The sequence below is a fragment of the Sciurus vulgaris genome, assembly GCF_902686455.1.
Source record: "Sciurus vulgaris genome assembly, chromosome: 6".
NCBI lineage: Eukaryota > Metazoa > Chordata > Mammalia > Rodentia > Sciuridae > Sciurus > Sciurus vulgaris.
Window position 1 is genome coordinate 97592 of NC_136466.1, and position 26012 is coordinate 123603.

At 42.0% G+C, this 26012-nt stretch overlaps 2 protein-coding genes across 8 annotated transcripts in view; one reads left to right on the plus strand and one right to left on the minus strand.

The window, feature by feature from the left end:
- Positions 1-155: 155 nt before the first annotated feature.
- On the minus strand, positions 156-18673 carry LOC306663069 (zinc finger protein 39-like). Its single transcript, XM_079143412.1, has 5 exons — positions 18654-18673; positions 18043-18142; positions 4909-5035; positions 2679-2771; positions 156-806 (listed from the first exon to the last, which is right to left on the minus strand). Exons 2-5 carry the CDS (start codon positions 18130-18132, stop codon positions 457-459), a joined length of 660 nt encoding a protein of 219 aa, XP_078999538.1. The 5' UTR covers positions 18133-18142; positions 18654-18673; the 3' UTR covers positions 156-456.
- A 25-nt stretch (positions 18674-18698) lies between these two features.
- The window catches only part of LOC306663070 (uncharacterized protein), a 49842-nt gene continuing 42528 nt past the window's right edge, over positions 18699-26012 (plus strand). The window contains exon 1 of one of the 7 annotated variants that reach the window (XM_079143417.1): positions 18699-18902. Coding sequence is in view for 3 of the 7 variants with exons in the window: in XM_079143413.1 (XP_078999539.1) it covers positions 18898-18902 (5 nt within the window). In the remaining 4 variants the exon portion in view is untranslated. The remainder of the gene's footprint in view (positions 18903-26012) is intronic. The other 6 variants (XM_079143413.1, XM_079143416.1, XM_079143415.1 and 3 more) reach the window with 6 other exon arrangements.

The following is a 26012-nucleotide window of genomic DNA, read 5'->3' on the forward strand; positions in this document are numbered from 1 at the left end:
AATGCTCTGATCCGTTCTGTGGACTGAATTTTGGCAAAGTCTTCCCAGACACATTAGACTCAGTGTTCTTCTCCTCTGTGGGGTCTGGGATGCGCGATCAGCTTAGACTTCTGACAGAGGCTTTCTTACATCATTGTATCCGTAGGGCTTTTTTTTTCTGTGTGTGGACTCTGGTGTTTTGTAAGATACGATTTCTTAATGAAGGGTATCTCATGATTACTAAAATTATGACATTTCTTCCTTTGTGGATTTTTCATATGTTTAGAGAGTTTAGATTTTTGTATAGAACATATTCCCATACACTGTATATGCAGAAGTTTTCTCCCTTACCTGAGTCATCTCTTGAGCAGTAAGTGCCACCTTATCCAGGACTCTCCCACATTCACTGAGCATGCTGGGGGTCTCTCCCACATGCAGCCTCTTCAGTGTCCACACACTGCCTTCGCTGTGAAGGATTTACCCTGTCCACAATGTTGGAACCGCTGATGCCCACCTTAGAACCTTGTGGAGACTAGGCCGCTCAGGAGGCCTGGGGGGCTTCCCAGGGACATCAAGGACCACCAGGCTCCTCTCAGCCTGCACCTCCTCAGGCTCACTAGGGAGAAGCTCCTTCTGCCACACATCAAGCCCCTCTGGCCCACCCTTTGGATCCAGACTTGAAACAGGCTTTGAGCTCAAGTTAAACCTTGTTTCTAATGTGAACCTCTGCTCAGTTGGGGTACTGCTGTTGGGGAGTACAACTTGCCAGAAATGTCTCTCTGGCTTTTCCTGGATGGTCTCCTTCAAGCCATTTGCTTTCTGGACATCTAAAATGATATAGAAATCATGGTATTCATGAACAACACATGAAACTTTCTTATGGAATTCTAACACAATGGTAAAGAAACACCTTATCCTGATGACACAAGATTGTGAAATAATTATATTGACTTGTGGGCCTTTGTCCTTACTGAAATAATGGTTAAAAGTACCTTAATACATAACAACAAATAATGTTTGCCTTTTTTGCTCTAAGTTATTCTATTCTTTTAAAAGATGCAGATAACATTTACTTAAAACATTAACCTACTATCTAGCTGTGAGTTTTAACCAAGTTATTTTCATCCACCACTCTTCTGCCTATTTGTTTTCTTTAGTTTTTTCTTATGATAACAGTGGACGTGCTCTCCTTTGATTTCACTGCTCCTTCTGATTTGGAATGGAAGATATCCTGGATTAGCTACCGGTAGGACGCAGGCATGGTTCACTTGTCTGCCACCTGACCAAAAAAGGATTGGATCTGTGTTTGCTTAGTCTTCATTCCTTCCAGGGAAAGGAGATAGATATCTAGGGGGTTGTACAAGCACAAATTACCTTCTCTACACTAGAAGATAGCTTCCTCCCAAGTCCTAATTTTACCTGAACTAACCATAAAAGGTACAGAAATCTGCAAGTACACTTCCTGACAGAACTAAGGACCTGGCTCCACAATTCAAGCTGTGCCCTCCACTTTGAAATATGTCTTTCTGGTCCTTCAGAATCAGTTAAGGCCCTGGCATTTGCCCTTAGTTTCAGGCACATGCACTCAGCTTGGGTACTCACTGCTTCTGCAGGCTTTTCTTTTGTGCTTGGAGTGTCTTGTACAAATCAATCATGTCATTGTCTAGATGATTTCCACAAAGAGAAGGTAAATGCTAACTAGAAAATAAAACTCCCACACAAAAATCTGAGCCTTTGGCCACCTGGCCTCAACTGTCAACTCAAGCCTAGGGCCGGCCCTTCTTCAGGCTCTGTGCCAGCTCTCCTCAGTCCTGTATGTTCTGATGCCACTTGAAGCTTGATTCTGAGTCTCTCTTTGCAGTTTTCTTACCAATCCCAAGGTCCTTACCCTTATTTAAATATTGTTTTAAGCTGAAATCCAAGTTATTTCTTCAATACCAATGACCACTCTCAAGTCTGGATGTTATATCCATCTATGTAGTATGTACCACACTTATAAATAGTTATCTCAAATAAACTAAAGTGAACAAATAATTATCTCCTTAAAACTGTCTTCTCCTTAGACCTTTCCTAAAAGTAATACCTTGGAAAATAGTCATCTCAAAAACTCAAGTAAAGAAATAATAACTCTTTGAAGCTGCCTTCTTTTTAGAACATTCCCTATTTTTTTTTTCTTTCTCTCATCTAGGTAAATATTCTTCATATTCTTAATACCAAATTAAATGCATTTAACTTTCTGTTTCAACAAATGTAAGTTCTATTGAGAGATCCATTTGTTGATTTACTACTGTGTTCCCAACAACTATAAAAAGGCCAGTGCTTATGAGGGATTCAACAACAAGTGCCAGAAGGAGTCAAAACATGAATAAATGTCTTGAAAAAAAGAGACTACAAAGATGGAGGAAAGAAGAAAAAGTGAGAATGTAGAGGATGTACCTAACCAACAGAAATGTCAAGACGATTCATAGAAGGTTGGATTTTGGTAAATTAAAGAAGTAGACCTTATGAGAACATAAACATGGATATACATGAGGACAGCACTCCTTGGAGACTGTACTAAAGGAAGGGTTCTGATGCACAGGACCTGCTTCCTCAGGACTGGGACCTGAGGGAAACACGGAGGACAGCAGGCTCGTCGTGGCCGATGTCTGTGGGGCTCTCCTCATCCTGGTCTCTCTGCACAGTCTGCACTGACTGACCTGGGAGGCTCTGGTGTGGGGCTCCTCCACCATCCACGGCCCGGCTCCTTGCCTCCAGCCTGAAGATCACCTCAGGTTTTGCAACGCAGTGCCCTGTGAACAGAAACAGTGAAAGACTGGTGCCAAACTGCTAGTCAGGTGCCACTTGGAACGAAAGCATCTCAGGAGCTGTGCAATGATGGGACTGGTCTGAACACTCTGTGAGAGCGTTTTTGCTCACACTCTTATGGTCTGGAACGATGCACTGAGGCAGAACTCAACAGCTGGAGAAAGAATTCAAAGGATGATTTTTAAGAAAACCAAGGAGACAGAAGAGAATACAGATGGACAATAAAAAGAAGTTAGAAATACACTTTATGAAATACAGAAGAAATTGGACAAAGACATCCATGAAATAAAAAAGAACCAATCAGAAATCATGGGAGATAAAGAAAGAACTCAAATAATTAAATAAAAAATTACAGTTCAAAGCCTCAATAGTAGAACTAACTGGGCAGAAGAATTACTGAGGATGAAGACAGGTATTTTGATATAATCTTGTTAGAGAAAAATAAAATGAATTTAAAAGAAGGGGACATCATAAAGCAAGCTAACATTTAGAGAAAATATTTTTTTAAATGTATTAAATATCTGCTGGAAACTTTCAAATCATTGTAAAGATATGGACATCTAGATCTAGGAAGTTCAAAGAACCCTAATAAATTTGACCTAAAGAACTATAACAGCAGGAAGAAAAAAGCAACAAGTCATTTGTAAAAATATGCATAAATAAAAAATTTGAGTAATCAAAATAAATCAAATAACAAAAGGATCAATAAAACCAAAGTTGATTTTTAAAAAATAAATAAAATTGACACACCTTTAATTACACTAACCAAGAAAAAAGGAGAAGATCCAAATAAATAAAGCAAAGATGAAAAAACAGACATTACAACTGATACAACAGCTACATATTCCTAGGGAATATCAGGAACAACAACACTCACAATTGGAAAACCCAGAATGAATGATAAATTTCCATACACACACAACCCAACAGAATTGAACCATGAGGAGACAGAAACCTTATGAGAACCGGAACATGCAATGAGAGCCACATCAGGGAACAGACTTCCAACAAAACTCCAGCCAGGACCAAATGGCGTCACCTCCTGAATTTATCAAACAATTGCCAATTTTACAGAACAACTGCGAATTCTTCTCAAATATTGGAAGTATTAAAATAAAGGAAAATCTTCCAAATGCCTCTATGAGAACAGCATTGCCTGATATCAAAATGCCAGACAAGGACACAATTACAGACCAATACCCTGAGACCACAGATTTAAATTCTCAGTAAAACACTAGCAAAATCCAAACCATGAGCACATCACAAGGCCTGTAAACTTGTTAACCAGTCCACCAGCATATCAAAAAAGCGTACAAACTAGTTACCCAGTCCATCAGCATGTCACAAGTTTTAAAAAACCATTGACCCCTGTGTGACTAACCCCAGGAACAGAAGATGGCTCAATATACGAGAGCTGATAAATGTAATTTCATCACATAAACAGAATGCAGGATTAAAAACCATCTATCTCGCCAGGCATGGTGACACATGCCTATGGTCCCAGCGGCTTGGAAGGCTGAGGCAGGAGGATATTGAGTTCAAAGCCAGCCTCAGCAAATCAGTGAGGCTCTAGGCTGGGCATGTGGCTCAGTAAAAGTGCTTTTAAAAAAAGCATTCCCAGCAAAATGAATGGAACTGGAGGGTTTTTATGTAAAGTGAAATAAGTCAGGCACATAAAGACAAATACTGCATATTCTAATTTATTACTGGAAGCTAAAATTGACCTCAAAGATGCAGAGAATTGTGGGTACCAGAGCATGGGAAGGATGTGTGAGAGGGAGGGCGGAGAAATGACGGCAAAGTATGAGGTGGTGCACCTGCACAGGAAGAATGATTTTAATATCTTGCAGCACAGGAGCACAATTATGGTTGATAACAGTTCTTTAAATATTTCAAAATATCTATTAGAGAAGATTTTAAATGTTCCCAGTACAAACTTGCCTAAATTGACCATTGCACACTGTATACATGTACTGAAATGCCACACTCTACCCCATAAATATGTGCAATTACTATGTGTCAATTAAAATATATCATAGTAGTATTAAAACTTAAAAATGGTTTCCAATATTGCTGACAAAGAAAATGCTTCCAGTAAGATTACAGGGGCGTTTCACTCACCCAAGGACACCAGGCTGCAGTAGGTCTCCAGCATCACATCCCTGTAGAGGGTCCTCTGAGCATCATCCAGGTCCTGCCACTCCTCCCAGGTGAAGTCCACAGACACGTCCTCGAAGGACACCATCCCCTGTAAGGGAACATGTCTCCTCAGCCCAAGCCCTCCACCTGGGGTCAGAACAGGAATACGGAGCTCAGTCTTGTGTGAATGTGTGTCTTACATGTGTCTTGTATAAGACACAGCTTGATTTGTATTCTATATTTTGGGAGAGGAAAACACCAATAAAAATAAAAATACTTTGTAATTTGGTAGCCCTACATCACTATTATAGAATTCCCTTTATAGATTTTAATATGTTCTTGTTCACAGCAGAAACAGGGTGAAAAATATTCTGTTCCTAAAAAGAGATAAATCTAGTCTGAAGACTTAAATACAAACATGTAATTGAAACACTGTGTTAAATAAACTAAGCCACATGTTTGTAGTAGACTAGGGTGAGAAAGAAGGAGAAAAAGCAGATTGTTCCGAACTCCCAGAGTGTACTTCACTCAGATGACTGCGTCCCAGCCCTGGAGTCAGGCTGTGAAAGCACAAAGGGCCCACACCAGGCTAACGGAGCTACACAGTCAGTCTAGGTGAGGCTGCCTGGGCTGTGACAGGTGGTAAAGGTAGCTGTGTGTCTGGGAACTGACAACCTAGTGACAGGAAGGTGAATGCTTTGCCTCATTTCGACAATTAAAATCTCACATGTCCACTGTTATTAGAAACTACTATTAGGTTATAAAGTACTCTTGCGGGCAGTCTTGTATTTCCTTTCTAGATTAAATAGAACACTTCCGTATTTTGGATACAGAGCATTAAGAATGCAGAAGAGAGAACTTGTCCTAGAAAAAAGACAAAAAGAATGGAAAACAGAAACAATGTGGTACTCATTTTAGCTTGGAAGTACATGCCTACTGCAAACAGGCACTTACTTCCAAGCTATCTGCATAAGCAGCTGTGTAGACCCAGATTGGACAACAATAGCCACAATGGGCAGACTGACCTCAGACAGGCTGTGCTTAAAGTCCCTGTAATCAGATATGTGGGGACACCCACCTGGCAAGTGGATGCATGGTCCACAACTCAGAAGACAGGTCAAAAGTGAAGGTAAAGATTCAGGAAGCAGCAAGCCCTCAGGGACTGCTGAAGTAATCCGAGTGGGCAAAATGGCTTGAAATAAACCTAGATGTTGTTGAAATAAGCATCTGTTGGAAAGATGAAGATATGAGAACTGCATAACTTTTAAAATGTATTCCTGCATCAAAGCAAAGTTAAAAATTAAGAAATCAACTAATGTATTTCATCATACACATAACCCTGTGGAAATCTAAGTGTCACCCATTACAGACTCTGAGGAGGTGTCTTTAAAAATAATATCCCACCTGTAATGAAGATCTGCATACAATGGAATCCAAGGCATGACCTGACCTGACCATGTGTGTCTTGGAGCCAAGGCAGCATGACAGTGGGAGGACAGGCACTCTCCATTGCCGTAGCACTGAGCACAACTAGACAGGCACTGATACAAATGAAAAGAGAAAACAAAAGTGAAGGTTATAATAGAGTCTCCTGAAAAGTGACTCCAAATAGGAATATTCAATAAAGTAGAAAACTATAAATACCACATATTAAGGTCTTTGTGTATGTACAAACATTCATACAATAAGAAACATCAAAAAGAAAAATCACCCAGCAAGAGAACAAAAGGTAGGCAAGTATATAAGGGGAGAGTAAAAATGAAAGATGAAAAAATCACAGCTGGTCCCCTTAGCCGGTCTTATCTGCCAGATGGGTTCCTAATTTATGGTGGAGATTCTCTCTCAGGGTTGAGGCCCCTCTTCACACTCACTTTCTCTCGAAAACCCTGATGTCGGGTCCTCAACTCTCTTGGCTTTTGCCCAGCACACAGACTGATGCTTGTGTGATGACACCATCGATGTGCTGCCTTCTCATCTCCAGTCAAACAGTCTCTGACCCGGAACGCCGGGGCACAGACTTGGCTCTTTATCCGTCTCCACCACGGGATCTGGGTCCTCCATTCCAGCAGATTCACCCCTGGAATGTCTATTAGACAACTTTAGAACCCTTCGCCTGACCCCTGGCTTAAAGCCATCAAAACTTAATGATATTTGGCCACGGTACCCTTTAGATAATCAATCCAAAATGGTCACATAATGGCACACAGCTTCTGTGAGCAAGCGGGCAGATGGAAAGGGATTCCTTATCTTCTTTTCTTTATTGCACTTCTTTGCTCTTCCTGCAAACTTGAACGCCTCCTTTTGGCTTCTTCTCCCCCTCTTAATCCCTCCCGCTTCCACTCAGCTAACAAACCACCCTGATACCGGTCCACTGTGACAGAGGCCCCTCCGGCCCCTGCTTCTCCATCTCCTTTATCCCATTCTGTTTCTGCTTCCATTCCCCTGCCCAGCCTACCTAGTCCTCCTGCCACGAGGTCCCACATACGTATTCTAGTCCCCCCTACGGCCGGTGTGGAGGGAGTAGCCAGCCCAACAGTCAGTGGCATGTCCCAGTAAGGAGTATGATATAGCAGCCCCATTCCTCACAAGTAGTGGGAGATAATGTTCCACAATTTTCTGTATCCAAACCTGAATTGATTACTAACCAGGAAAAAGGGTTAAAATGCCCTAGGTATCAAGTTTCCACTAGAACCTGTTAGCTCCTTTCAGTTCTCAGTCAAGGCTTACACTGAAATGTAAATGGACAAAACCAGAAGGTGCAGTGGGAGACCAGTCTCAAACCCAAGAAAAAAAAAAAGTGTCCATTTTAAATTTTCCTGGGCTGCAACACAGATACTCTATCTCTCCCTCTCACCCCTTCTCTCTGCCCTTCTCTTTCTCACTCTCTCATGCTATAATTAATGGCCATTATCATTTTTCTTCTAGGACTCTTGTTTTTCTTAAATGCTATATTTTTTGAGCTCACGATTTTGATCCTACATACCTAGGTTGATGATTTTTGGTCAGTTCTCTTTATCCAACTCTAGAGTTTTTTGAACATCTGTTACATTGCAATGGAGATAAACATTACAAGGCCTTTGTTTTTGTGTTATGTTTGTCTGTCTGGGTGCAACTAAATATAAGCGTGCATAAAATTAAAATTTAAAAAATGGATCCAATACTTTTAAGTCACATGATTTAAAAAAGTTCAATTTAAATTGGGTAAACTAATAGAAGTAAAATGTCTTTAAAATTAACTCACAAGTCTCTAGGTGGTCAAACTAATAAAATGTTGATGTTCATAAAATGTCTAACATCAATTTTTCTAGGACTTTTCTTCAATAGGAAAGAGACAGCAAATACTGTTGGTACACTTGTCTGATATCTTTTTTTTTAACAATAAGATGAGTGAATTAGAGTTGAAATGTATGGGATTACTCAAATGTGTTTGTTAGGGACATCTGATTAATTACAAAGTTAAAATGTTAATTATTAAATAACATCGAGTACTCTCAATTCCTTAAATTCCATGGTAGTAACATACTCAAACATTATTGGTGTTTTCATAGGTTGGAAAAATTTACTCTTAATATTATGTCTGTTAAGTTCTATTCTTTAGAACAACTAGTCTTAAAAATTGAGGTTTATGCAATTATGGTTAAACAACAATTGTTAAAGTATTGTACTACGTTACAGAGTCTAAATTTTTCTTTTACAACTAAATTTGTTAATGATTGAGGAATGATCATTCTTTGTATATTAAATGTGTTCATATTTTCCAGGTATACATGCCTTTAAAGCAGAAAATTTATAAGCTGCCATTCTCCAAATTAAACTTGTCTGTAATGGTAATTTTAAACTTATAAGAAGAGTAAATGCTATTGGGGATTTATTTCTATCATTTAATGCTCTATTATAGGACCTGTAATCAATAGGGTGTATGTAAAATTTTTTTACTTTTTACACTGAGATAAAAAAATTTGTTAAATGTAAATATATTTCTAAAAGTTAGTGAGAGCCTGATTTGTTTAAAGGTTAATATCGTGAAACATGAAGGCATTTTGCCACTTTGCCACACCAAAGGAAAGTTAAAAGCTCTCTCAGCCTTTCTTTAATTCATGTTTTAGATACTGAGATTGGGGTCTCTACCTCATGGCTGTGGCATGCCTGGTGCCTGGGAGTGTTCCTGTGTAGGGGCACAAGATGCCTAACTGCTGTGGCAGTGCCCTCCCTGGGGAGGCTCTGTGCAGGAGTCCTATCAGCTCTGACATTGATCTCAGGCACACAGCTCTTGGGCAGGAAGAAATTCTTTTGCTAGGTAACCAGTGTTTCCTCAGCTCCCTTCTCTGGTTCCTGCCCACCTTACTGTAACTTTGGACAGTGGACTTCCTTGAGAGCTACACAGAGCTCCATCTCATCTCAGTTTAATCTTCAAAATCTGTGTTTTTAAACCTTTATTTTCTAATACTCCTTTGCCCCTCACTGAACTTGAGAATTTGGTCATGCTGGTCATGGCAAAAGAGGCAAAAATTAGCTTCAGGATTAGAACATTTTACCTAAGATTTGCGAAGAGCCCTGCCTTACCTGAGATGAGGCTCTGCCTCACCCTGCTGCATGTTAGAATGGCTCCAAAGTAAGCCAGACTTGAACTCACTTAAAGTTGTGTTCAAAAGTTTGATGTTTGTTGTAAAGATTACTATGATCTCAAACAGGGGATATAATGAATAACTCAGCCAAAATTCAAGATAGCAATTGCACAAACTGAATGTCCTACTGTTGGTGATTCCATTTTGTATTTTCCTTGTAAACTCTAACTGTTGCCCGATTAATATTTTGCAGAAGTACTGCTTCAAGAGCAAACACCATAAATTAACTTGAAATAGTAAGCCATCACCTATAGGACAGATAATGTAGACCCCAATTTGATAAAAGAGGGTAAATAACTATAAAGTCATAGACATTGAAATTAAAGTCCAGCACTCTTACTTTATGACTGGTGAGACTGGCTTGCTGGATGGTTAAGATCAAATTTAGAGATTGAAATTAAATACAGAGACCAAGAAAAACCAGTATCTTGTCCTCAAAGTCATCCTGAACCCAGGGAACAAAAGGTCTTCACTAAGGAGCTTTGCAACTCTGGATCACACATCCTCCCAATCAGGGAGGTTGATGAGACCACTAGAGGATAAAAAGCCAATCAGTGCACCTGCTGCAGAGGAGGATCACTGGAAAAGGGAGACATCCCTGATGCTTCCAAGAGAAGCCACCTCATCGAGGAGACCCTACCTAACAAATGGTACTAAAGGAGCTAAGAAGCTGCTCTCAAGTTCCCCATGAGTGACCCCTGTAGGAACTCAGCTGACTCTTCAACAAGAGAGGAACAGGTCAATTTGACCCACTTCATCTTAGACACCTAGAGAAACAGTTAAAATCAAAATATAGCCATTCTTGGGCATTTAAAAGAAATAATAGTTAAATGTAACTTAAAATATACACTTGTGTTAGCCCATTAGAATAAAGATTAGAAGTTACAAAAGAGAGATTCTTAGGCAAATGTGCCTGATAACTATCAAGAGAAACTGCCAGAGTCAGAAGTTTTTTAGTCAGTTTAAGGCCTGCAGACACAGGTAGGCTTAATCTATGTTTGCTAGTAATAGAAATATAGAGATCTCTACTAAATGTTGTGTTTACAATAAGATGTGTACAATACATCTCTTGATATAGTGGGCGATGTACATATGTTCTCCTAATTTTTATTTTTTTGCTTTCTTACATCATTATCAATTTTCCACCAATGTTGCCAAGTCAAATGGATATATATGTAGAAAAATAAAATTATGTCCCTATATCATACCTTACACACAATCATAATTTGAAAGAAAATATTAAATTTGGAGAAAGCATTCATATTTTTGTTATTGGGAAATTTCTTACATTAGATTCTTTTAGAAGCATAAACTCTAAAGACAAAAATGTAATAAAGGGCTGTGTGTGGTGGCACATACCTGTAATCCCGATGGTTCAGGAGGCTGAGGCAGGAGGATTGCAAGTTCAAAGTCAGCCTCAGCAACTTAGCAAGGCCCTAAGCAACTCAGTGAGACCTTGTCTCTAAATAATTTTTTTAAAAAAAGGGCTGGGGATATGGCCAGGGGTTAAGTGCCCCTAGGTTCAATACCCCATACCAAAAAACATTTTAAATAAATAAATAAATAAATAAATAAATAAATAAATAAATAAATGTATGTTCTATGACAGTTCATTAGAACTGGGGATTTCTGTTCATCACATCTTAAGAGTCTACAAAAGTAAGTCATGAGTGGGAACAGATCTGCAGTGTACACTTTCAGTAAAGGGCTTGTAGTGCAGAATATATGAGGTATTACACATCTGTGAGGGAAAGCCAAGCATTGCACCAGAAAAAAGAACGGCCAAGAGAATTCAAGAAGCCCTTCAGAAAGCAGGAGACATTCCAAAGATAGATAAGTATGTTAACAGGGCTGAGGGTGGAGCTCAATGGTACAACACTTGCTAGCATGCAGGAGACCCTGGGTTTGATCACCAACACCCCAAAAACAAAACAAACATATCAATATGTGTAGAAATCAAAGAAGTTAACATTAAGATCAGCAGATACTATGCATAATCACCAGACAGGTAAAAATGGTAACAATGGAAGAATAAATAAATGAATAAATGACCAACAATCATAAAGACATGAAGTGACCGGAATTGTTAAACGCAGCTGGTGACAATGTAAATTAGTAAAGTCATTTTAGAAAATGGTTTGGTAGGAACTGCTCAGGCATACCCTAAGAACCATCATCTCAACTCCCAGACAGAACATAAATGCACTAAAAGACTCTACAAGAATGCTGTAACAGTACTAGATGGAAGAGAAAAATAATAGTTACTTCTAGGGAGAATAAAGGGATTACTGGCATAGATAGGGCATAAAGGGTTTTCTGGGGCCTCGCTAATGCTGAGGCTGGGCACCTGAGGAATTAGTAAGAAGCAGCAGGTTTATTTAAGTAGCATAGGTACAGAGGGGCTAATGCCTAAAAATCTCTGGAGCTGGGGTCTGGAAATTCTTGGAGATTTATACCCAGTGGGGGCAGGGAATAGGGAGGCTTACATAATAGGTACTCTTTGTTCCATGTTCTTAGGCTAGACAGAGGTTTCACAAGTTTTTACCATGGAAAACCAAGAGTACAACAAGCTCTCTTGAGACAGACTCTATCACAGCTTTTGCTTGCAAACCTGGCATTTATAAGAAAGAGGAAGGTTCAAACCACACCAAACTCTCTGTAGAAATCCTGTGAAATCCTGTTGACACTCTTTGTAAAATCTCACTGACAAGAAGCTTAATTATGGTGGGGGGGGGGGTCCTGGAGAAACAATTATGGTGGGTCTTTTTGGTGGGGGTACCTGGTGGTTGCATGAGTAGTTACATGTATGTGCCTTGTGATAACTCATGAACCTATATAATTTTAGCATTTGTCTTGTTTTTGTTTTGCTCAACAAAATCAAATTTATTAAATAAATGATGATAGGGAAGAAAAGAAGGGAAGAATTATAGAAAGACACCGGGAAACACATTGGGATAACAGATATACCAATGGTAGCACTGGTTCCATGAATATGTACATATTTCAAAATTAAAAATATGCACCTTAAATACATGCAGACTATTATATGTCAAGTATAGCTCAATAAAGTTGAAAATAAAAAAAGGAGGATGCATCCAAAGTTGAGGGTAAAAAGGAAACTTAAAGTCTGAGGTAGTTAAAATACAAAAGACACTAAGATTTCATTAGCTATCCATCAATCTGAATAATTAGAAAGGCTAACTTTACAAAATGAGAAGAAAGAAAATCTGAAGTAAAAGAGCAAAGAGTAGAAGATACTGAAAATGAACAAACCACAGAGAGTTAACAAGTAAATCAAATGTTTGTTCTTTTACAGGACTAATGAAATTGAAAGCACTTTGGTTTATTTGTTAAGGAAAAATTACATATTAAGTATATATCACATATATATCAATGACCAAAGAGTTTTAACAAGAAAGGGTAAGACAGGAACCCCAGAAGAAAAACAGGCAAGAGACTCAACAGCCACTTTAAACAGGTGATATTTAAGTGTTCAATAATCATAACAAGGATCAACATCTTTAGAAATTAGAAAAGTATAAAATAAAACAGCAGATAGACAAAATTAAAGAATACTGATGAAGACGTGGACAACTGAACCCTCATGATCTTAAGATGGAGCATAAGTTAACCAGTTGGGACACTGGCTATGGAAGAGATATGATACTCCCACCACGGGTACAGACTTGTAGAAATCTCTGCACATGTGTACCATAACACACAAGGATACAGCAGCACTGGTTTAAACCAGGGGGTCGGGGCAAGAGGAGGTACATTCAGAGGCCAGTACTCTCTAGGGGCCAGTCACACTGTAGGTCTTATATGTCCACTTTCACAAATAGTATAAAATACCACATAAGTTTTATAAACATATCATATACATGTGATAGTTTGCAAATTTTCAAAATCTGTATACATATTTATGAAAACCTAAAAATTTAGAGGCACATAAAAAGACTTGATTACACACATCACATGTGTGTATATATACATATATATGATATTAGTTAAGAAACTTCTGAATTATAAGAACAAGGAGTAATTATCATTTCCTATCACTAATACTTATTATAAAATGATAATATTACAATAAAGACCAAGAAATAGTTTTACAAACAAAATCCATAGATGAATCCACATGGACTTAAGAAATGTTTGTTGTTAAAGCAGAAAGGCCTTTATAAATCCAACTACATCAGAAATAACATTAAGTGTAAATGAATTAAAAATCAAAAGGCAGATGTTGGGCCTGGGGACATTGCTCAGTGGCAGAGTGTGTGCCCAGAATGTACGAGGGCCTGGGTTCACTCCTCAGCACCAAAAATAAAGGTAGATGATAAGAGGATTGATGTTGCAAACACAGCAGAATTGGAGGCTCCGAACTCTCTCTCTATCAATGAACAACTAAACAATCACCTACTCTTGTTTCAAGTACCGCCGTGTGAAAATTATATGAGTTGAGAGACTTCTGTACACTGGGCAACTAAGAAAAACATCTACAGCAAATGACTAGGAAAAACTGAGACACACTTGGCCTGGATTTTTCCTTCAGCAGTGAGCCATATAATTAGCAAAAAATCCCAACATCCCAGTATTACACTGAGAAGAAGTAGTCTGGGACCATAGTTGCTATGCTCTAGCGCTAAACTTCCCTGCGATTTGGATCTTAGTTCACCTAGCATCAGGAGAGGAAGGGACTAAGTATACACAAATCTCATGTCCACTGAAAAAAGTGGTGGTTTTCTATAGTCATTGAAGTACTTTCACAGGCTTTATCCCCTGGGATTTGGGCAGAGAAGACTTTAAACTTCAAAAGTCCCAGTTTCTGCCGGGAAGGAATTTGCCCCTTATTGTGCCAATTGTTGTTGCTGACAGATGCTACCTACTCTCATCAGCAATAGGGCAAAAAACAGTCTGCAGCCTCCTGCACCCTCTCCCCCAGCTCGTCCTATAACTCCAGTTCTATCAATGCTCCTAGGAGTCTGTCCATGCACTGAGAGTCGCAACTTGAACACCTACTGTTCAAGGGACTACATCTTAAACACCCAAGCTCTGGAAACAAAGGTGACTGGGTATAAGAAAACCGCTCTAGATTCCAAACAGGTGGCTTTACATTGTTGTGCAACCGCTTCCATGGACTTCAATCCCAAAGAGCAAAGCAAAGGTGCTAAGAAGCACAGGTCCCTGATTATTTGCAGAAAAGGTTTACGACACCCTCTTCCAGGGGCTATTTGACAGCCTGGATTCTAACAAACTTGCATCAGTAAAATGGCAGACCACCCATAGCCCAAGTACAGCCTTAGAATGGCTATTGTCAAAAAGTTACAAGATAGCAAGTGTTTCAGAGCACAAGCATATGGAAAAAGGGAATCTTGGTACACTGTTCATGAAAATATAAACTTATCACAGCCATTTCTGAAATATATGAAGACTCTTCAAAATAACTAAAAATATAACCACCTGATATAGCAAACACAGTTCTGGGTATGCATCCAAAGGAATTAAAATCAAAATGTCAAAGAAAGAGGTCCACTCCATGTTCATTATAGCACTAATCACCATAGCTGAGGCATGGAAACACCTGAAGTACCTTTTAGATGAGGGTATTCCAGTAGATTCCTCCAAGCCCCAGAGGGGCTTTACCCCATACCTCAGGCTGCCCTCTGGGACAAGACCCAGGGGTTGATTTTGCACTTTAAGAGATCAGAGACAGGGCAGCCATGGACACCTGAGGTCAGGTCCTGTGTCAGGGTCCTGAAAGCAGGACCTGGAAAAAAAGGAGGGTAGGGTGAGGATATATCACCCTATAATATGTCCGCAAAGAGGTAATCTTGACCCAAAGACATTTCCTATCTAGGGCAGAAAAGAAAAAAGGCACAATGATTTTTCTTACGAGGGGTTAAGTGATTCTAATCTACTTCACTCTCAAATGAAATGTTCACAAACACAATATGAATCCTTTAAAATGCCATCCACGGAGTGAGAAAATACTGTGTCCATTTCAAATGAAGTATGGGAAGCATAGAGCTGATAATGTTGTGCACAGGGTAACTGGTTTTGAGAACACAGTCATGAAGCTGGAATTATAGGAATTTAATGCTAGACATAGCAAGAGTCAGGCTGGTGGGCAGGGTTCTAGATTTCAGATCCTGCTTCCCAGACATTTAGTGAGATTAGGGGAAAAGAGGTGACACCTGAGGTGGAAGGAGAGACTGGAGCCCCTCCTGACCACAGCTGCTCTACTGCAGGCACCCCATACACAGAATCAGGATTATCCCCTGACAATCCTCCAGGTGGTCACCACACAATATGAGGACACAGGAGGCTGCTCTGGAGCTGTGCACAGAGAGCTCCCGGCATGGATGAGTCAGTCACCTAGGGTCCCAGCTCTCCACCCTGTCTCCATCCTACAGCCTTCGGGGGCCCAGATGCAGAGAGAGAGCTCCAGTGGAGCTGAAGTCCACAGAGGGACAGAAGAGGAAACTGGATCCGAGCTGCCGCCCCACCCACGGACAGCTGGTGGGGACCAAGGCCCAGCTGCACAGAGAGGGCTCCAGCGGGGCCGAGGAAGCCACGCCGGCTGCCGCCCAGCCCACCCACGGCCGCAGGGGACCGAGGCCCGGCTGCCCCAAGGACTCGCCTGCAGGCTGCTGGACCCTCCGCCCGGAGGCGGGTCCCGCCACAGCGGGCACGCGGTTCCAGACGGCCGCCGCCTGCCTCAGACCTCCGCCGCACACTCACCACATCCGGCCTCCGGGGAGGCTCGCGGCCTCCGTGTGGGTCTCCCGGGACCTGCGGTGACAGGGCGACTGGGGCCCAGCAGAGTGCAGGTTGGAGCAGCGCCCAACAAGGCAGAACCCCGACGAAGGCCCCGCCAGATTGCGGAAGCCCGCCCCCTCCTTTCTGTCCGCACACGTGATTGGACAGGTCTCGCCCCCGTGCTCCTGATTGGAGGACTTCGGGCCCGCCTCCTCGAGCCCCGGGTGACGGCAGATGCCCATCCAGGACGGAAAGAGACCAGGATGGCAGGTTTGGGGCCGCAACTGTTTTAAGATATAGTTTCCTCGCTGTGGGGGTCGGCCCCCACATTCGCATCTCTTCTTGTGTATAAGGTCATATCAACTTATGAATTATGTGAATGTACATATTATTCACAAATAAAAAAATACAGTGAATATTATTTTTAAAGTTCTCGTAACTTCTGATCTCTGGTCTTGTGAGTTGGTAGCCTGAACTTTTAACTGGGAAGCAATACCCTAAGGCAGTAGTATCCAACACAAATAAAATGGGAAGCACTAGTATTCACATTAAAATACTAAAAGGAAAGATAAAGTTAACTGTAATAACAATACTGCCAAAATATTATCATTATAATATGTATCAATATGTAATTATTGTGAATTATATATACTTTTGCTACAAAATCTTCCAAGTTTGCTCTCTTTTAAGCCTCCAGCACATGTCAGATCAGAGCAGTCAAATTCCAGCTTTGAAAGCTGACTCCCCTGAACTCAGGGAGGTGAAGGACTTGAAACCATTTCATGCCACAGGTGAGGGAGCACATTACCCTATCAATATTTCTCTTCAGGACCAAGAACAGGGAGAGAGAGTACCCTGACAAATGACAGGGAAATTCACCAAGAGGCCTCCAAAGGTAGATCATGCTACCCACCGGCTTTTGGGTCAAGGTCCATCCCCCTTGCAGAGATGGGAAAGCAAACAGGGGAAGATGAGGCCTCCAGAGGAGGGAATCTCATGTCTTCAGATCTTCCCATAGCCTTGTTCTCCAGAGTTTAAGCAGTGTATAGGCAAACTTCTTATTTTGCAATTCAGCCTTGGACTATGGCTAGGCTACCGATGTCTATTTCTCCTGTGGCATGGGGTATTGTGTGAGCTTAAGCCCAGTCACATGCATGCATGTCTACATGTATGTCTGTATAATTCAACAGCATCTACCAAGAGATTTAACTTTCCTGAAAACAGGAAATAACCTTGGTAATGTGCTTTTACTGCTGTTTCCATCAAGAGACAGATGTTGCTGTTTCCCAAACCTTAGGTTTGGACAGGACTTATTTGTTATAACTCATACAAAGCTGTGATGACAGTTTGGTACCAAGACTCAAAAGGTCTTGAATGCTTTTTCTTTTTCTTTCAGAATACTGCAATGCATGAGAACAAGCCCACATTAGCCTACTGGAGGATGGGCTGTCAAGGGGAGGAGAATAAGTATCCCAGATGACAGCCAGTTCACACTCTAAAGCTGAGTCATTTAGCCAACTGTCAGTCAATCACATGCCAGAGGAAGAGCCCAGTTGAGTCCAGAATAAATTGCTGACTACCAGTTAAAAGCTAATATATTTTGGAGTGATCTGTTATCTAGTGACAGACAGACTAATAGCCAGTGATAGGCAAGATGCTAGGATTCAATGACATATTGATTACAAGTTGCCTGGCAAACAGTAGGGGCCTTATAGATTTTCTGCTCCCTCACCTGTGGTATGAAATGGATGCTCAAGCCCTCCACCTTCCTGAAGTCAGGGAAGTCATAGCTCTCAAAGCTGGAATGTAGGCTCTGCTGCATGTGCTGGAGCCTTAAACAGAGTGTGCTTTGAAGATTTAGTAGCAAAAGTATATATACTTCACAATAATTTTATATTAATAACAATGATAATATTTTGGATTAAAATATGAAAATTCCATTTAACATAGATCTTTTAAAATTATTTGTATTGAACATTGTTGCCTTAAGTAACTGTATTCTCCAAGTTCAAAGCTAAGGCTTCTTCCTCACAAGGTTAGAGACCAAAAGTTACAGTAAATTTAAAAATTACTTTAATTATATTCTGTCCACTTGTAAATAACATATACATACACACATACAATTGATAAGTGGTAATGATCTTATATACAAGGTTAAAAATGCAAATATAGGGGCTAGGGAGATAAAGCACAAGGCCCTGGGTTAGATCCCCAGCACCCCCCCAAAAAAAAAAAAAAAAAGAAAAGAAAAAGCAAATATACCCGCATAATGGGGAAAAAAGAAAAAGATCCAGCTAAGAACCTGTTATTCTGGCCTCATTCAGCGGCGGGTTATCCAGTTACTGTCCCTCAGGGTATAAGAAGGCGGGAGTCTCAGGGTGTGTCCAATCAGGAACACGTGCGTGAGGACTGGCCAATCAAGCATCGTTCTAGAAAGGAGAAGGCGGGATTTCCTACTCTCGCGGACTTTGGTTCGGGGATTCCGCCATATTGGGATTCGTTCTTCCGCCCGGGAGGCTTCAGAGGTTCTGCCCGGCCTCTCTCGCCCTGTCATCCACACGCAGGGCCGAGCCTCCCCGGAAGCCGGATGTGGTGAGTGTGCGGCGGCCGTCTGGAACCGCGCGCCCGCTGTGGCGGGACCCGCCTTCGGGCGGAGGGTCCAGCAGCCTGCAGGCCGAGTCCTCCGGGCAGCCGGGCCTCGGCCCCCTGTGGCCGTGGGTGGGCTGAGCGGCAGCCGGGACCCAGGGCTCCTGTCCCGCTCTGCGTGGCGGCCTGGGCCGCGCTGGAGCCCTCTCTGTGCAGCTGTCCGTGGGCTGGGCAGCAGCTTGCACCCAGGGCTCCTGTCCGGCTCTGCGTGGCGACCTCGGCCCCGCTGGAGCCCCCTCAGGTGGATGTGTGCTCGCAGCCCCTTTTGTCTCCCTCTGTATCCTGTGGGGAGGACAGGATGAGGGAGAATCTTGACTTCGTGTGTGGGGTTCCTGTGTTAGAGGAACGGTGGTCTTCAGGGTTCCCTTCTTTCCCCCTGAGAGATCACTCTTTTCTACTGAACTTGAAAATACTGCCAGTGGTATGTTTACTTTCAGTATCTTTAAATTTGCGTAATGACTTTGTGTTTCTTTACTCTCCTTTTGTAAAGTTTGCCTGTTTTTCCTTCCTTCCTTCCTTCCTTCCTTCCTTCCTTCCTTCCTTCCTTCCTTCCTTCCTTCCTTCCTTCCTCCCTCCCTCCCTCCCTCCCTCCCTCCCTCCCTTTCTTTACTGGTGATTACACTGAGCCACATTCCTAGCCCCCTCCCTTTTTAATTATTTAAAAATTTTGAAAATTGTCCTGCTTTTTGTTGTTTGTTTTGTTTTGTTTTTATTTGGGGGGTTTTGTTTTTTGTTTTTGTTTTTTGAGTCTAAGTTGCTTGGGGCCTTGCTGAGTTACTGAGGCTGGCCTGGAATTTGCAGTCTTCAGCCTACTGAGATGCTGGGGTTATGGGGGACACTGCTAGGCTACATTTTACTTTTAAATCCGTGAATCTTTTGTGTTATGATATAGGGACCAAGTATTATTATTTTTTTCTTTTATTGGCCGTGCTGAGAAATGTTGAGGTATAACAGAAAGCTACCTTCCAGGACTTCTGAAATAACATTGGCTTCCAAATAAAATTCTCAGATTGATTAAATGCAAATTTGTTGTAAAGTAGGAGAGTAGCTCTTAGGCCAGCAAGATTAAACTCTGCCACTGGATACAAGGGATCTATTTGGAAATCAAAGCAATTGGTACCAAAGTGGGAAAATGTCTCAGAGGAAAATGTCACATTGCCCATCCCAACACTAGAAGAGGGCTGACTTATTGAGTACTTCATGTGGAACTGAGGCAGGGGAAGGTGGAAGAGCAGTACCTACCATTGAGTGCATTGTTCTTCTCAGCATCTTTTAAATTGCAGGTAGAGTTGACTCTGGGTAGCTGGATGGAATCACTTATAATTGAAATAGACAACAATGTAAAATAATACATCGGAGAATATCACACATTGCAAAGATAAGCTTTATTATATTTTAATTTCTTTGAAATTTTCAAGGATGTATAGGTGTATACTGGGATATAATATAAAATCTATTTCTTACCATGGGCTCCCTTCCAAAAATACCTTAAGCCTCACATTTCTACTTACTCGTTTTCCCTATGAACCACCTTCATTGTGTTGTCCCTTGTTTGTAATACACACACCTGCCTACTCAAAGGAAAGTGCTGGTCATGATGAGTCTCATTTCTTCCTGTGTTTGTGTGTGTATTTGACATCTTCTTGTGTGTCCTGTGCTGCAGTAGCCCACTGTTTCACAGCCCCAGGCCTAGATTAAGATCTCAGCACCAGTGTACCTGCCCATAGTATTCCAACAGAATTGGTGGGGGTGGAATTACCATGAATTGAAAGTTGAAGATGTGTTGAATGAAGAGGAGACTAGGGTACCTGACAGTACAGGGGCAACGAAGGGCAATTCAGGTGTCCAACCAAAAGTGCTGGCTCCAACTACAGCAGGAACTTTTTGTTCTCTTTATTCCAGAGCTTGCTATTTCATCAGCTTCTCCCCACCTCTCGCTGTGCCTCTCTTCTGGACATTAACCCTTTCCTCCCTCCTGCTTTGACCGCTCATGTGTGGTTCACATGCAGCATGGGGACTCCAGGAACCGCAGACTGGGATCTGGATCTCAGTCTGTTCCGTACCTAGACACGGGCTCCTTGTCCTCACTCTGGGGGTCCCGTACCTAGACACGAGCTCCTTGTCCTCACTCTGGGGGTCCCGTACCTAGACACGGCTCCTCGTCCTCACTCTGGGGGTCCCGTACCTAGACACGGGCTCCTTGTCCTCACTCTGGGGGTCCCGTACCTAGACACGGGCTCCCTGTCCTCACTCTGGGGGTCCCGTACCTAGACACGGCTCCTTGTCCTCACTCTGGGGGTCCCGTGCCTAGACACGGCTCCTCGTCCTCACTCTGGGGGTCCTGTACCTAGACACGGCTCCTCGTCCTCACTCTGGGGGTCAGACTGTCCCCAGTCTCCTTCACTTCCACATTCAGCTTCTCTGCTTGTCACATGGCCCCTAGTTTGTGATTCAAGGTAGAGCTGGTGATCACTTTAGAGCAGACATAAGAAGGCACGAAGCAGTTAAGAAGGAAATATTGATAAAGCAGGGGTTAGCGTTTGCCTGCTTTTAAAAGTTTGGAGGGGGCACTTTCATGCTTTCTTATAAAACCACCTCTGTACAAATTGAAGTTGAATTTATATGACTCTTTTTCCTAGTGCAACAGTATATTACAGATTAAAACTATTCCTTGTCAATTTAATGATGTCTGGCTTTATCTTTCACAGGGGATTATTTTATCACCTGTTGACAGGTTGGGAGAAGAGACAATGGATTGCTTTGAAAATGCAGAGGTTTCCTGATGTGGGTTGAGACTATGCTAACTATTGAAACTATTATGTTAATCATCCCATCCAGTTTCCACATTTCCAAAATCCCAGTTTGGCAGGACCAGAGGACTAGCTATGACCAGTGAATCACTTCCAAGCAAAGGATGAAATATCAGTGTCCAACCTGGATTATGTCCCGACATCATAGGCTGGGACCTTCTGCAAAACTGAGGCAAGGCCAAGGTCCCCTCCTTCAAAACCTGATTCTTGGGACCAAGTCAAGAAAGGTTTCAGACATGTCACTCAGAGTAACAGGCATGAGTTTATTAACAGGGAAAAAGTAAAGGGGACACACTCAAGGGAGAGACTGGGTCCTCTCAGAGAGGAAAGGGACAACATACCTCTCCTTCCCTCCAGTTTTATTGGTGGTTCCAGGGAAGTTTCCAGAGAATCCCACCTTCCCAGGTTGACCTCTTGACTTTTGACTGAACAAGATGACAGCAGACTTTCAAGTCCCCACTGCCATGATGGTTCTGGGTCACTTTGGCCCATGCCGACCAGTTCTAATTGGCACCATTTTTACAGATTTTATGGTTAGGGGCAGTTATTCTTATCTCCCTGACTTCTGGGATGTGGTCTGTGTGTGGGTCAAAAAAGCCTCCCCCTTCAGGGTAACTTGCATTCTTACAGCATTTGGAGGCCTGCATATAACAGGTAGTTTGCTGACAAATGTAATAATATTCTGTCAACTTGAGCCAGGCAGGGCCACAGGTAAATTGCTTTGTAGAAAAGAAAGCGTGGGGGTCAGTGGGCCCAGCTTATAGAATCATTCCCTTCACTTCATCTTCCCACTGCTCATGTCTGTCTGTTCCCTATCAACACCACTGTCAGCATGGGTTCCTCTGTCACTCTGGAAAGCACCATGCACCCCAAGTTGCTCTACCTGAGAAGTCAGTCCTCTGAAGCCACTGAGAAGGTCATTAATTTTTAATGGATACTAATTTGGTCAAGTCAGGGTGGCCTTGTAATTGGTTCAGCTTTGCAGACCATGTGGAATAGAGCATGGAGACATGCTGACTTGAATTGACAAAAGTGTTTCACAGAGATTACCACAAAAACTTGCAGTGCAGTTTTTGATAACCAACATGTATATACCCTGGGGCTGAAAGTCAATACAGTGTTCCACATGGGATGTTGGGGGAAGAACATGGGCACATAAAAGATGAAGAGAGTAATAATTGGGATGATCCAGGGCTCAGTGGAACTAGGAAAAGTTCCAGGGGTCTTGTTAGAAACAAAAGTATGGCCCTCAGTCTGCTCTGTTGTCTGGGTTTGCCCATGTCCAAGGAGCTCATCTGGTTTGTGATCTCTTGGATTTTCCCTTTGCAGGATATCGGAGGCAGTGTCCGTGGCTATCCTCTCCCCGTGTCTCACTCTTGGGTCTTCCACACCTACTCTAGTCTACAGTCCCAGGGTCCCCTCCCTTTCCTCATTCTCCTGTGCATGGAGCTGCCTTTCGCCATTTCTCAAAAGCACTATGTAAGGACAAGTCCACTGCTTCATCATCTATGTGGGTTTTGGGAGGGCTTGCCTATCTTCACACTTGAGGGCTCCCCCAAAACTTAGAGAAAGCAAGCATCGGTGACCTACAGTTGCCATAAGCTAGACTGAGCTCTCATAGAGCCTCTGGAGAGAGTGCAATTGTGTTAACACTGATTTAAGGCAGTGTCACTCATCCAGATGTACATCAGCCACTACCATTAGAGTGTAAGTTTCTATTACTTTAATTGTGTGTTTGTGATGATTTCTCTCAACAACAGAAGGAAATGCAGCTTCCTTAAATCTGTGTAACCAAATTTGCAGCATGCCAATGTAGCCAACATTAAGTGGTAGCTATCAAAGCTGTGCAAATCTTCTGGAAAACTTTCTTGTCAGCAACAGCTTGACCAGGTGACATATTCAGCTTGGTTGAAGAAGTCACTATCTGTGATTCTTTCCTCATTAGCAGTAATCTTTGCATGTAAGGTACATGGTGTGTCTTGTGGCTAGACATGGAATACTCTTTAAGTACTTCTGATAACTGATGCCTTAACAAATCTTTTCTAAAGCTAATTGGCATGTGTTATTATCTGCGGTTAAACAACCCTGATTTATACACGGGGAAGACTCTTACTATCAGAAATTTTCTACTCTGAATTAGTTTTGGAGATGAGGTGATCTTCATAGCTCCTATCTCCTTTGTTGAGAACTAGACAGTTTGTTGTTTTTCTGTCATCTCTTGTGTTGGGTAAATTTAGTGTGTCAGACTTGGGGTCCTGTCCTTCCTTTTTCTGACTTGTGGAGGCTAGTGTCTGGCTGAGATTTCTACCAACACCTTTGGCTTGGTCACAGTAAGGGGTGTGTGGCTGGCTTGTTTACTTGTGTCTTAGTTTTGTTTTTCTTCCAAAGAGTCCCGAGATAGAAGTGTATGTGAAGAGGGTATTTTGAAAGTAACCCCAAAGAAGACATGTGAGGAAGTAGGGAAAGTGAGACAGAAGGGAGGAAAAGGCAGTAGAAGGGGTGCTGCTGACCTGGGGACCACGTGGGGAATCCGGGCTCTGGATAGTCCCTGAAGGTCCAGGTTGCATGCATCTCAGTGATCCAGTGAGCCTGGGGGGGGGGGGGGGGGTGCTGACACCTCTGCCTCGTGTGTCAGTTGCCGTCAGCCACACTGATCTCCCTGTGAATGAGCTGAGTGAGCTCTCTTGAATTGGGGAAATACTTGTGTCAGAAGAATTGAGAGATTTAAATTGGTTGGGGCTGTGTCCCCGTGTAAGGGTCTGTCCTTGGAATCAGCAGCTGGGCTGAGGGGCAGAGCCAGGTCCATCAGAGGCATTCAAACCCCAGGATAAGCCTTCCTTTCCTCTTAACTCCTCAAGGCTGGCAGCACCCTCTCAACTAGAAGTGAAGCTGGAATGGTTAGTAGAAGTCATGGTCCTGCTGCTGTAGCTGGTGCTGAGGCTGCACCTGATGTTACGTCTTCATATGGATCTTCAGTTTTAAATTGGCACAACTGAAAACTTGCACTTAGGACTACGTGGCACACAGGGAAGGGGCACTTCTAGAAAGCACACGTATGCACATGCACATAGTATTTTAGAAATACTACTTTCTAATTTCTCCATATTTTCTACTAACTACATGGTATATCAACTAGCAGTTTCACACCCTTTGCAGAATTTTATGATAACAGTTTTGTGAATTATTTTCAGACATAATTTCAGCATTTGCCCTCTTTTTACTAGGTTAGTGGACTTGAGAATGACAATTTGGAAACTTAAAACAAAAACCTTAGTTTCAGTCACCCAGATCATCACAGCATTTGCAAAGCCCACTAAACTCATAGGTAATAATATGACTATTCAGAGGATACCATCACTTGGTTCAGTTTAACTTTGTTCACCAGTTAATGCGTCACTGTGCGGTGGTGTCCTTTACAGGCAGCTCCCAAGTCAGTCAGTTCTAGGACTTCCAGCACGCCTTGTGAAGAGCTCTATGCATCTACCAGCAGCCTCCAGCAAAATCACAGGAAATGGCTAAACAGAACAACAGCAGCAACAGCCAGTCCATGTGTGTGCACTGGGAATGGTTCTAGGGATGTATGAAGATGTAAAAGGCAGTGTAAATGCACAGTTGCTATCTTTTTTTCTCTTAATGGAGCTAGAAAGCAATAATATGAAACTACAAGAACAACATATTCTTCTTCCTACACCATACAGAAACGTAACAAATTTGCCAGGAGTGAAGGAAGGGGAGGGGGTGTGGGGGCAGGGAAAATAGTAGAATGAATCAGACATAATTACCCTATGTACACATGACTACAGGACCATCACTTACGACCCACCACCCACCGGAAGAGTGAGAAATGGGACTCCTTTTGTGTAAGACGTATCAAAGTGCATTCTATTGTCATGTGTAACTAGTTAGAACACATTTTTAAAAAAGAATGCAAAGAGTTTGGCGGTGAAGCTGTAATGGGTTAAGAACTGACTCCAGGTGATAAATCAGAAAAAAAGAAAGAAAGAGAAAAAATTCAAATTAAGAGAATAATGAATAAATAAGGTTAAGATGACAAAATTTATAAGTACATACCTTTTCCCACTCAGCTCTTTCAAAAGGCAAAACACCAGGAAAAAATAGAAGACTCAACTACATTCAGATATTACACAGGAAATATTTCTACCTCCCTTAGGAAAAAAAAATAATACTTAGAGAAAAGTAGTGTGAACAGTGATTATGTCAGTTTATTAGGTAATTCACACAAAAT

Bases quoted from the DNA above. Each gene is read 5' to 3' on its own strand.
- LOC306663069 (XM_079143412.1), bottom strand. From the start codon at position 18,132: ATGCAGCAGAGCCTACATTCCAGCTTTGAGAGCTATGACTTCCCTGAC. The intron at 5,036-18,042 runs GTGAGGGAGCAG...GTTCCCTTACAG, and splicing joins GCATCCATTTCATACCACAG to GGGATGGTGTCCTTCGAGGA. The intron at 2,772-4,908 runs GTGAGTGAAACG...TTCTGTTCACAG, and splicing joins CTGCAGCCTGGTGTCCTTGG to GGCACTGCGTTGCAAAACCT.